The 12,704-nt window shown below is 41.7% G+C and overlaps 1 protein-coding gene across 2 annotated transcripts in view; it reads right to left on the bottom strand.

Moving 5' to 3' along the window:
• Positions 1 to 7,659: 7,659 nt before the first annotated feature.
• The window catches only part of HMG20A (high mobility group 20A), a 68,064-nt gene continuing 63,019 nt past the window's right edge, over positions 7,660 to 12,704 (bottom strand). For both annotated transcript variants that reach the window (XM_069457124.1, XM_069457115.1), the window contains exons 8-10: positions 12,281 to 12,496; positions 11,453 to 11,595; positions 7,660 to 8,226 (exon numbers count right to left, since the gene is read on the bottom strand). In XM_069457124.1, the coding sequence (XP_069313225.1) occupies positions 11,459 to 11,595; positions 12,281 to 12,496 (353 nt within the window). In that variant the 3' untranslated portion in view covers positions 7,660 to 8,226; positions 11,453 to 11,458. The remainder of the gene's footprint in view (positions 8,227 to 11,452; positions 11,596 to 12,280; positions 12,497 to 12,704) is intronic.

The raw sequence follows: 12,704 nt of genomic DNA, 5'->3' as shown, positions 1-12,704 counted from the left end.
ATTATTCTTAGAAGGGTCCACAAGGCCTTCTCAGATTGCCAAAGGGGTTCATGGCAGAAAAAAGGTTAAGAACTGCTGGTGTCGTTTTTTCTAAATCTCATGTCATTGTCTTACGAAAACAGCCTTGATGCCTTCTCTCTGCCTGCAAAATAAAAGCTAAATCCCTTGGCATGACATTCAAGGCCCATTTACAATCCATTTTCAAAACACCTCACTATCTTTATTTTTTTTTTTTTAAATCAAACCCTGCCTATAACCTGTGTTTCAATCACACAGAATTACTTGAGTAAACCAAAAATGCACTCACAACTCTAGGTCCATTTCTAGCTTCTCTTAAAGAACTACTCTTTTTCTAAGGCCCAGCTCAAAATGTTATCCCGGTAAAGCTCTCTTTTGACCTCCCCCAAACGCAAACACTGAATCCTTCCTTTGTATTTTCCAGAATACTTTGCTCACAGCTGTTCGATCATTTATCAGACCCTATTGTAGTAAGCTTTTATATCTATTTTTTGTTACATTGTGAGCTTCCTGAGGAGAGGGACTTCCTCAACTTTATGCCCAAAACACACAGTAAGTACTCGGAAATCTTTGAATAAATCAATATATCTAAAATATTCATTCTCTTGGGGGATGAGTAAAATCCATAATGACCACGATAGTTTGTCCATTAAAAAAAAACCCTTTTGATAAATATAACATAAGTCCACTTCAAAAATCCACCAGCCCCAGGGAAAATAGAAGGTCTTGCATTCCACTGCCTGGACCCAGCTGCCTTTATTTGATTTCTACCCCTGAAGATAGCACAAGCACCCTCACAGGAACCTCGGACTGTATCACAGATGTCTTCTCACATTACCCTTCTTTGACTGATGCCAAATATATTTTCGGCCAGTCTCCTTTAAGCAGACACTTTCCATTACTTGCTTTGGGATTTTCTAACCATCAGGTTATGGTATGATTTTTATATCCTAGAACATTCAGCTGTTTTATGCCAATCTTAAACAAATGCAGATGCAAGGTTTTAAAAATTCTTTTCCTAAGGAGATTGAAGAATTAAAAAGACCATTCCTTAATTTCATAGTTCAATGAACAGCAAGAGTAACTGTATCTACTACATAAGTGCGCACGTTCTGAGGATAGACGGAATGTTCCAAATACTGACTTGGAGTTAGAATCTTGTGAAGCCACAAACTTAACAGCTGAAAGGAACTTTTTAACCCATAGCAGAGGGATGTAAGTGTCTTGCCCAGGGGCCAATCTGCTGCTGGAATCTCAAATTTAGCCAGTCTCAAGCAGACGATTTTTTCTCCATGATGCTTCATCCTTAAGGCCACGTCATCTCAGGCAGTGGCATCTCTATCTCTACCCAGTTGCTCAAGCCAAAAAAACGAGCAGTTGTTTTTGATTCTTATTCTCTCACTGTCCACATCCAGTCCCTCAGCAATTTCGGTCGGTTTCAGGATACACTTCCAAACAGTAACCTGAATTCATTTGCCTTTCTCCACCCCCACGGCCGCCACTCTAGGCCAAGCTACTGTCACTTCTCACCTGGACTAGCTAGTCTCTCTGTTTCTACTCTTGCCTCCCCACAATGCCCTACACAGCAGCCAGAGCGATCCTTTAAAAATATACATCAGATCTTGTCACTTATGTAGAGCTGTCTTCCCACTGCACTTACAGGAAGCGTAAACTCTGCATCACGACTTACAAGTGCTCCATGACCTGGCTGCCGGCCTTGCCGCTTCCAAGCCACTCTCCTCTCACGTCCTCTGTCCCGGCCTCACCTGCTTCCTCCTGCTCCTTGAAATTCCAGAGCTGGTTCCTTCCTCAGAACTTTGGCCTTTCTATTCCCTCAGCCTGTCGCAGGGCTGGCTCCTTTAATTCAATCTGGTCTTTCTTCAAAAGATACTTTTTCAGAAAGGCCTTTCTTCTATCCTAGTTTGTATCATTTTTTCTTCTTGTCTTGGCAACTAGGTGAGCTGAGTCTGTTAGGTTACTTGTTTATAGTCTCTTTCCCCCCAGCAGGATATAAGCTCTGTGGGGACTGGGACCCAGAACAGCTCCTGACACAAGAAAGATACTCAACAAATACCGTTCAGTGAATAGGTTCAACCCACGAACCTATGTTGCTGCTTTGAACTCATGTCAGTTTCATTATATATCTCTAAGAGAGAATGGCCACAGTAGAATGTAGAACCAGAACTATCTGGGTATAAACCCATTCCTAGCTGTATAACTGCGCAAGTTACTTCTCATCCCTGAGTCTTAACTTCCTTACCTGTAAAATGGATTTAGTAGTCCTGCTCTGTAAAGCTGTGGTAGGAATTAAATGACATAATTTATATAAAAAGAACAGAGCGGTCGGCCTATTATATGTGTCTGATTGTTCTCTTTTTCACTGAGAATTTTTCTCCATAAATTTTAAGTTTTTTTTTGGAGACAGAGTCTCGCTTTGTTGCCCAGGCTAGAGTGAGTGCCGTGGCGTCAGCCTAGCTCACAGCAACCTCAAACTCCTGGACTTAAGCGATCCTACTGCCTCAGCCTCCCGAGTAGCTGGGACTACAGGCATGCGCCACCATGCCCGGCTAATTTTTTGTATATATATATATATTTTAGTTGTCCATATAATTTCTTTCTATTTTTAGTAGAGACGGGGTCTCACTCTTGCTCAGGCTGGTCTTGAACTCCTGACCTTGAGCGATCCACCCGCCTCGGCCTCCCAGAGTGCTAGGATTACAGGCGTGAGCCACCACGCCCGGCCTTAAGTTTATATTTAAGTATCTTTTACTCTGTGACAGGCACTATTCTAAGTGTTTTATAACTTGCCTAAGATCACACAAGTGGGAAGCAGCAGAGCCCAGACTAAACCCAGTGGTTCCATCTGATTTCAGAGGTAGTGAAACAGTTATAGACTGTTTTTATTGTGATTCTGTGGTAAGAAACACATTGTACATTATAACCCAGCACATGTGGATGTATACATATTAATGTATCTAAAGCATCAACAAAACATTCACAAAATACTCTACTACATGCAGTGCATTCTGATAGTTTCTCTTCCTTTTAATTTTTAAAAATGGTTTTGTATTAACAAGTCGAAAACACACTTTGAAAAACTTCTAGTCTAAATTACAAGTAATCCAATTGCTCTTACCTTCCAGCTACTTTAATTTCTACCAGAGACTACGATGGCTATCAATTAAGACTTTTATATTTAATTTACATTCCAGATGAAGTTCTTATTAGTTAAGATACTGATTCCCCAAGACTCACATCTACTCCACTTACACTTATGGAAAAACCATCCTCTCTCTTGTCAGGTGAGATTCAAGTAATTCTTTCACTCTTCGAAAATTATTTATCACTATTGAAACTCAATACAAGCTGCCCTACGTTAAAGCTATTTATGTACACGTCTCTTTCCCACTAGACTATCAGACACCATGGAGGGCAGAAACCATGTTTTATGAACACTTTTGTCGTCCCAAATAGTGAACTGAAGTGAAATGGAAGGAGCTGGTTACAAATAACTCTAGTTCTCAAGTGTTGGATGGGGTGTGTGAGACTCAGACAAGAGAACACTGTACACTCAGTCCTATGTATTCCCATGTGAACATCTAAGGCATCTTCCCACTGATCCAGTGCTGCAGGTGGGTTATAAAAATCCTTCTGTCTGGAAAATCTGCATTGCCGTTGCCCTTGATTTCCCAGTGCCATTCCTATCCCCTTGTGGCTCCTCCTTTCATGCATTTCTCTAGGCTAAGAGAATGCACATTTCTACCTCTGGCAAAAGTTTGTCCCTGTAGACACGTATTCCCATGAAAACTAAACTGAAATGGTTTCTGGATAACTGGAAGTACATTAACATTTTTACCCGATGTGACTCCCAGTCCTGATCTCTGGGCTGGCACGTGAGCTAGTGTTTATAGATATTCTAAGGTATGTATCTGCACGCAGCCTATGTGTCAAGGGTAAACAAAACAAAGAAAAAGCCCCTGACTTAGAACTCTCAGTTGCAAGGCAGGAAATTCTTTCAGAGGGCAGGAAGTAGCTACGAGCTTGTCCGCCAAGCAGTACTTCAATCTCCCCACCCTTAGGGAAAGATTATCCTGGTGTTGTTTTAATCCAGCAGATGCTGAGCAGTTTGAGAAAGGGAACAAACAACTGGGGGAAGTATTACCACCTGTTTGTGTTGACTTTTACCAAACAAGACTGGCCACCAGCTGTTGAGGGGTAGGAGAGCAGCTAAGATGGGAACAGGAAATGCCAACTCAGATTGAAGCTAGTATTTAGCTTTCTGGCTCTTTGGGAAAAGAAGCGCCAAGGAAGTACATGGTCATTCTCAAATGGCCAAGAGGAAAGGCAAGGTAATGCACCCCATTCACTAATGGAGCAGGGCTGGGCTCAGTGCATACGCGGAGTCAAACATGTGAGTTATGACCCCGACGTAAGTGGCCTCCCTACATTCATTTTCTCCTTCTTCCTCACTGAAACCTGTATGTCACTGGGGGCAATGATGTCCACGCAAGATGACGTTTCTCAGCCTCCCTCATAGCTAGCTATCCTCACACGACTGAGTTCTGGCCAAATGAAGTGCAAAGCGTTGAGTATGATTTCCAGGAAGACTCTTTGAAGGGTGCTGACTCAGCTAGCTTTGCCCATTTTTGTCCCTACCCTCTTTTGTTCATGCTGCCAGGAACTTAAAGGCGATGGCTGATGGTCCAGCAGCTATTCTGGACCATGAGGTGACCCTGAGAATGGAACAATGCTGCGGTGCAGACAGGAGCCTCCATACCAGTCTTGGACTGCCTTCACTTTTCTATGGGAAAGATACCTTCTTATTTAAGCTGTTGCTGCTCTGGGTTTGTTATATGTAGTCAAACCCAACCTTAACTGAGATACTGTGACACTCTGACAAGCATGTAACAGACACTTCCTATCCCCCTATCCTCTAAAGTGCAGTGGACTGTGTTAGCTAATATGACCCTTCTAACAACAGCATGGGAGAGCAGAGGCATGTATTATGTCAGAAGAGAAAAATGGAGTTGAAACAAAGCAAGACTTGCCCAATGCCACCCAACTGGCTACGCGGAGAGCAGCCGGATCTGGAAGCCAGATTACCTCACCCCTGAGATTTTAAAAGCATAGTGGAAATAGGTGGCAAATTTCCTTAAAAAGATTTTGATTGGTTAAGTAATGGTTATTTTTTTTAAAAAACAAGAATTTAAGCACAACTCATCCCTTCTGTCAAACGATTTCCTATCAAGGGGACTTCAGAGTCACTGACTTTGAAAAACCCTTCAAGTTGCTTCCACAGTATGACTGCTACATTAAAATGAATTAGAACTCATTGTATTGTTATAACATACATTAAAAGCTGAATTCTCAAACAAGTGAAGATACATTTTGAAGAGGCAATTAGTAAAATGGATGTGTTACTGTTTTAAAAGCATAACAGACTTGATGGTTAATGGAGAGTTGACAGTCTTTAAGAGGTAGGACTTTTTTTCATTACAATGCAAGTAAAATTGAATCTGGTGAATTCAACAGAAAAGTTTTAATGGGACAAATGTCAAGCAAGCATATCAATTTCTTAAAAAACAAAGAAAATCTAGAAGTTTAATTACAGAAACATTTGTACAGAAAACTTGGCATTTCAACAGTTCCAAACACACGTACACGAGTTTTTTCTAAAATTTGTCAGAAACAAAACACCTTGTCTCCCTTTCCTCAGCTGCTCCTTGTTTTAATAAAAAAGAAAGAAATCTGTAACACTGAATAGGCAACAGCTTATTTCTTGAGAAGAACATGTAAGTGCAGCAACATCTACGAGTGTATTGGGAAACATGAGTTAGGTGTTGTGCTAGTCTGTAACCTCAGTGCCACCCCCTCACTGAGCACAGAGAGAGGGGGCAGCACAGACCTGCTCTATAGACCCTGATGGTCTTGTGGCAGCTGACTCCCAGCCACCAGAGAGTCAGATGTGTAGCTACTGGGCGAGCCAGCATTTCAAAAGCAAGCTGCTATTTTGTGAAAATGATTTCATATTGTAGGCTCTCTTGAGATCTTGTGCATTGCTGAATATGCAAATGATTCAAGTCATTGTCAGGTGTCCTACCTAGAGACAGGAGAATGATTATCTTGGACCAAGTTACAGCTTTTCCCGGTCACAAAAGCAGTGCTAACAAAGCTGCACAAAATTGAACACAAAGAAGAAACAGAGAGAAATATTAAGGGGAAGGACAAAAGGACAGGAAGCATCTGGCAGAAGGCAGACACAAACTTCCAGAGCTGGCTTTGGATGTCCTTCTGCCATAGACAGTGAGTTCTAGCTAGGCCTTAGCAGGCAAGGAGTCTAAAAGAAGTGGCAGAAACAGTGGATGAAAGCAGGAAAACAGGAAAATACAGAAGAGTGGGAGAGTTGGGTAGGCTTATAGCAATAGGTAATGATGGGGCCTTATTCTAAAAAATTGCCAAGTGGTTGTAAATGGGCATGGAAATTTGATGTGTGTTCACATAAGGCATTAAAAAAAAGATTTTTTTTCCCTTTTTGGACTAATAAAGAAAATAGGTAAGGAGATACTGAGAAGATAGGATGGTGCAGAAACACGACAGGGAGCTTCTGCCTCACACCCTGACTTTTGCGCATATTGTGAGAAGGGTCACACTTCTATCTACCTGCCTGCAGTGGCATGGTGCCTGGACAATGGGCTCAGCATGCTCTGCTTTGGTTCCAAAGATCTCAGGGGCAACCTTCAGCTTTGTGCTCTAGGGCATCAAAAAATCCCCAAAACCCAAAAACAAAAAAAACCCCAGAACCGAAATAACCCCACAACAACCCTGAGGTGAGAATCAGAACCCACTTCCCTTTTGGTGTTAAAAGAACCAGAAACTGCTGGGTGTGGCGGTGCACACCTGTAGTCCCAGATACTCAAGAGGCTGAGGCAGGTGGACCACTGGAGCCCAGTTCAAGGCTGTGGTGTGCCAGCATCGTGCCTGTGAATAGCCACTGCACTCCAGCCTGGGCAACACAGAGAGATCCCGTCTCAAAACAAAACAAACAGAAAGAACCAGAAACCCCTCTTCACTTTGCTGTTTTAAAAAAATCACTTACTAAGGAGAGAGAAGGAAGGGATACCTATCTTTTCCACGTAGATTCAGGAGTTAATGGCTACAGAAGGAAGACAAAAGATACCAGAATTCTTCTGTGACCTTTCTGTGAGCTCAAGAGACTATTCTGGGTGATGTTTCTACCTATCCATGAATCATTAACCCTGAAGAAGACAGGGATTCCCTCAGTTTTCACTTACATTAAACTTCGGGCTTTTTAAAAATCCCAAATGAGAAACTACCCTTTCCTTTTCTCCTCTGTTTACTAGTGACCTTTTCCTCGGCAAAAATGCTCCACAAGCCAGTGCCAACAGATGGGAACAGAAGAGCCTTGCTGGGGCTGGGACTCCGTGTCTGTGCAGGAGCGATGCTTAGCAAACAGCAGGCAGTACCAGGGAGGAAGGAAAGAGCATTCTCCTTCAGGGCAGCAATCACAAAGCCACTCAGAGGGCTAGCACCCCCTGAGCACCGCGTGGATAGGAAACACAGCCTTCCTCCACAGGGCACTGTCAACAAGAGGCTCCTTTCTTTGGAGTCACAGCAGGACAATGATGGGAGAAGACTGGGCCTGTCCAATGAGAGAGACTCTCCTTCAGAACCCTGCTGAGCAACAAAGCCCAGAGGTCAGAAAAATGGAGATGTATAACTTGGTGGGGGCTAGCAAAAAATAAGCCCCAAAGGCATTTAAAAAAAATGACAGCTAGGTAAGAAAACTGGAGCTCCGCTGATAAAAGGGTCCAATCGAAACTGCAACCATGAGAAGTCTTCCTTTCTGCAGTGGATGTCAGCCTCAGGGTCACCTAGTCAGCTGTTATATGCAGATCCACTTTAAGAGACGTGGAAATGACAGGAAACCGAAGACCTGGGAGAGTGGCGGTACACTTTCAAAGCTTCACACAGGGACAGTTCCATAGGAAGTTCATATACCATATATGTGTCCCTTCTGCTCTCCCTCATACGGCTTCCTGGGGTGCAGGCATGTCACTCACTGATAATTCTTTCACAGGCAAAGGGATCTGTACTCTGTCACTGCCCCCACTCAGTTCCAATTTCCATGGATGGCTTCTCATTCCTCACAAATAAAAACACTTACAGAACATCTTGGAGCTCTAAGACCTGTAGAATTAGGGAGAAAAAAAAAGTTGATGACACCAAAAAGGTAAGTAGTGATCAGAAGGGGTTAGGGCTATGGATTCATGAAATGCTTCATTTTCATAAGGGTTAAGGCGAGGAGCAGGGTGTATGTAAACTAAAGAGTTTATAAAGCTGCAGACAGCCAACCTCATTGAGATGTTTCAGATAACATTTCAGTGAGAATGTGGCCCTGCTCCAGCTCAGCAACAATGGGAGGCAGGAAAATCATCAGCTAAACACAGAAAAGCAACGGACCAGGGACAAATCTGATGAGGGAAAATTAGTATCCTACTTTAGTCCAAAGACTGTAGGTCAGTCAAAACCAATTTTCTTCAAGTATTAATCTAAGGATATGTGCATGTATAGGAATGTATTATGTGCATATGATCAAGAAATTTTCTCATATTGATGAAAATGAAGTCACATAAGAAAGATTTTTTTTCAGTCCTCAGCCAAATATTTATTATTGGTTCAATTGAAATCAGGCAACATACAGATTTTAATAGCTCATATAAAGTGGTCCCCTCTCAACTTAAAGTCACCCCATGGCTTCCTCCCAGCTCCACTTGTCTCTAGGTACTACTTAGCCACAAGAAAGGTGACAGCTGGAGCAACTGTTCTATTGTATATCTATAAAAATAATTTTTATTAGGTTTGGTTTTTTTTTTTTTTTTTTGAGACAGGGTCTCACTATATCACCCAGGTTGGTCTTAAACTCCTGGGCTCAAATGATCCTTCTGTTTCAGCCTCCTGAGTACCTGGGACTATAAGCATGTACCACCATGCATGGCTACAAATAAATTTTAAATTTTGTAATTTTATAATTACTAGATTGTAATTTCTTTTTCTATTATATTTACTTCCTATTTATCTTAATGCTCTATTCCAAGATTTTTTAGTGCTTTCTCCCTCCTCCAGTACCTCCCCCACCCTGCCTCATAGCAGTATTTTAGAAATTCCACTGAATGAGAGTTTAGATATCTGCGTTCTAATCCTGTATTCTGTGCTCACCTACTCAGGTATTTTTAGGCAAGATGGCTCACCTCCTTGGATTCAGCTTCTTCATATATAAAATTTTAGATTTCTAAAGTTCCCTTCCAGCTCTAATATATTCCTTTAAAAGTTGTGAACCATTAGCTTCCCTTCACTCATTGGCTCCTGACAATGGATGAAACCTTTGCCAAACTCACGTCAGAGTAATTAATTGCACCACGAGTGCTGGGACTTCAGGCCTAGCTGTCTGTACATATTTGTATAATGAGGCCAAGCTAGTATTAATCACAGCCTTTGTAATTGTTTCATTTGACAGTTTTGGGGGGTATAGGGAGCTATCTATTCTTAGTTATGTTTGCATGGTAGATTGTAAGAATCTGTAGTAATATAACAGTTCACATTTTCACAGGCAAAATATTTGTAGGTTAAAATCAAGGATAATGATAATATTCTAGGTTTTCAAAGACACTTCAGAAAGCAGATACTACAGTTTATATCCTTGAGATGGAAAAAGCTTTAAGAGAGTCTTACTGGTAAAATGCTCAAAATGGAAAACTCCTCTTGGCTCAATACTTGAGTTAACTGCCCTATACCTATGTGAGGAGACACCGTTTTATCAATTACTGTTTTCTTTCACAATCATCCACACTGTTTTTCCCAGCTCTCTCTTTTGAAGCCTACAAGAGTGCTAATTGAAAACACTATGTGAAAATGAGAAGGGTGATGAGCTCCTGAAAATCCCAGGCCCAGATTTACAAGCTGTTCCCTTCCTAAGTAGCAGCAGTAATGCCACTTCTTTATGCTGCAGGGAGTCCAGCCATCTCTTAGAAGTACAGTCCGTTCCATCTGGCTACTCACTAGAAGGGCAGTAATCCTTTCCCCATTGGAGCATGGCTGAGGCTAAAATATAATAAATTGCCTCGTACAGTTACCATCCAAGGGCATGACCAAGAAGGATGAAGGCTTCTGCTGTTGTCTCTGCTAGCAGATGTTGCCTCATTAAAGAATCATGGATTTTATTTATCCTTATATATGTTGCTCAAAGTCCAAACCAAGCTAGAATGTGAATTATGTATATGAGTGTGTTCATGGACCTGTAGGACAAATAAAGATTCGAACCCATGACCAGCCATTCTAAGGAACATATCTTGCTGTTGACTGTTGTTTCAGTATGCTTACATGTCCACCTCGTCGTATGGTCCAACCCTGAAATTTCCACTCAGCTTGTATGTGTACAGGCACGAAATAATGTAATAGACAGACCAAAGAACTGCCAATTTTGTGGACGGCCTATTAAAAGGGCACCCTATGTCTAGGAATTTGAGTGAACAAATACCAATTCCATTTAAGAAATGATATCTGATGGATGACCATTTGTACCAAAAAGTTTGCATGCGTAGATCCTTTCTGGAAATGTACTTTCCCCCCCAAAAGGATATATAACACATACTACCACTCATTTGTTAAATATATTTTTAAAAAGCTTATTTTCTCTCCCCTTTCTCTTTTGCTTATTGAGAGTTTTTTTTAATCTATTAAAACCAGGGCATTAACTGTTTCACTGTTTGGTCAGTCCACATCCACATTTAATATACAAGCGGTGAATGAAAAAGCTTCCTACTTATATGGGCTCATGTGTACACAATGCCTTATTAACTACTTCTAAATTATCATTAGTATTTTCCAGGGAAAAGGAATATTAACAATTAAGTCATATTTATTTTGTTCTGAGTATTGTTGTGGGGGTGATTTTCTCCAAGTTTCCCACTCTTTAAAACCCTTTGGGAAACTAATGCCCAAGAATATAGCCTTAAATAAGTGACAAAGCTGGAACTGAGGTCTAACCACAGAAATCATACTTTTTCCATTAAACCATTCTGAAACATGTATGAATGAGAAGAAACTGTCTTGATTGTGTTTTCTTTTCCTTCTTTCTTATATTTTTAGAGACAGGGTCTCAATACATTGCCAGGCTGGACCAAACGCCTGGGCTCAAGCGATCCTGCTGCTTTAGCCTCCTGAGCAGCTGGGAACAATGGTTCTGGTTTCTAACATTATTTACTACATTTAGCAGCCATGCAACAGGAATCTTAATCAAGACCCCAGTTCATTCACTCAGTGTAATTCCAGGGCTCTAGTAGTATTGCTACAGATTGAAGACATCTTATTTTGGATGATGTACTGGCATATAAGTATCTTGTCAGTGAGCACTCACCATTCACTAACGATCAAGCCTGTTGACAACTTCTCGAACTGTAGCTATGAAGTTTTCATTGTCTTGGGGATTAGCTAAAATAATACTGTGCAGTCTGTTCATATATGAGTCAATGGTGTCCACTGTCGGTGTCTCTCCACTTCCTGAAGGGAGATAATCAGAGAAAGAGTAAGAAAATCCTCCCCTTTCAGTTCAACCATAACACAGTTAAGTGAATACCCAGCAAAAGAAATTGTGACTCTAATGTGGTCTCCTCCACAAATAAGATAGAGAGGCTTTTAGACCTCAAAGAAACGAAATTAGTCCACATACTCTAAATAAACAGATGGGCTAAATACCTGCTGTACAGTATATATGAGTAGCTGCATATAACAGAGGGTTAGAGATTCTCCCAGCTTTCTGCTGTGACTGTCCTCAAAATGAGAGCGTGTATAAGAAATACTCGTGTTTGTTTTCTTTTCCTTCCCATTAAAACAAAAACAAAAACAAAGGAAGCAAGCATACATAATAGAAAGCGCTCTCCTAGGGATCTATTACTCACTTTCCATTGTTCTGAATATCGAATTAAGCTTAACAGAAAGGAAAATAGATTATATTAAAATATAAGTAGACAAAAATTTAAATGACCAGAGAGCCTGAAATTTTGGAGGATTTTAGCCAATACTGACATTCTATTATATGACCTACAGAAAACCGAGGGGAAAAACTTACTTTATTAATTTTCCTCTGGGGGAGATTACAGCCTCCCCACACCAATACCAACATAAATAGTGCAGTCCTCTCCCCCAGACCCGCCCCCTGGGAAGTATTCAGACAGGATGACATTACCAGGCAAGGGCATGCTGGCAAAGCTGCTGGTCAACACCTGCCGTAGGGTCTCCAGGTGCTGCTGTAAGACCGTGTTGCGGCTCCGCTCCTGGATCACATCCACCTCCAGCTTCTCCACCGCTGTGCGCATGCTCTCCACATGCTTCTGCAGGGCTGCATTCCTCTCCTCAAACTCCATGTTGGATTTGCGAAGCTGGCGGAGCTCTGCCTCGCGAGCTGAGGACACATACCCCACAGAACACATGCAGCACTAGGAGGAGTCTCTGAGGAATCCCGATGGCTCTCCTAGGGAAGCTCTGTTCAGCTGCCTGTAATTTAGCTACCCCACCTCATCTCCCGATTCTCATTATGGCATTCCACATAACAGTCTCAGCAATGAAACGCCTGGCTCCCCAGAGCTGTTTTAATTCTTAAAGCTAGTCAT

This window comes from Eulemur rufifrons, chromosome 2, assembly GCF_041146395.1.
Source record: "Eulemur rufifrons isolate Redbay chromosome 2, OSU_ERuf_1, whole genome shotgun sequence".
In the NCBI taxonomy this organism is placed as follows: Eukaryota; Metazoa; Chordata; class Mammalia; order Primates; family Lemuridae; genus Eulemur; species Eulemur rufifrons.
This window is presented reverse-complemented; position numbering and strand designations above follow the sequence as displayed.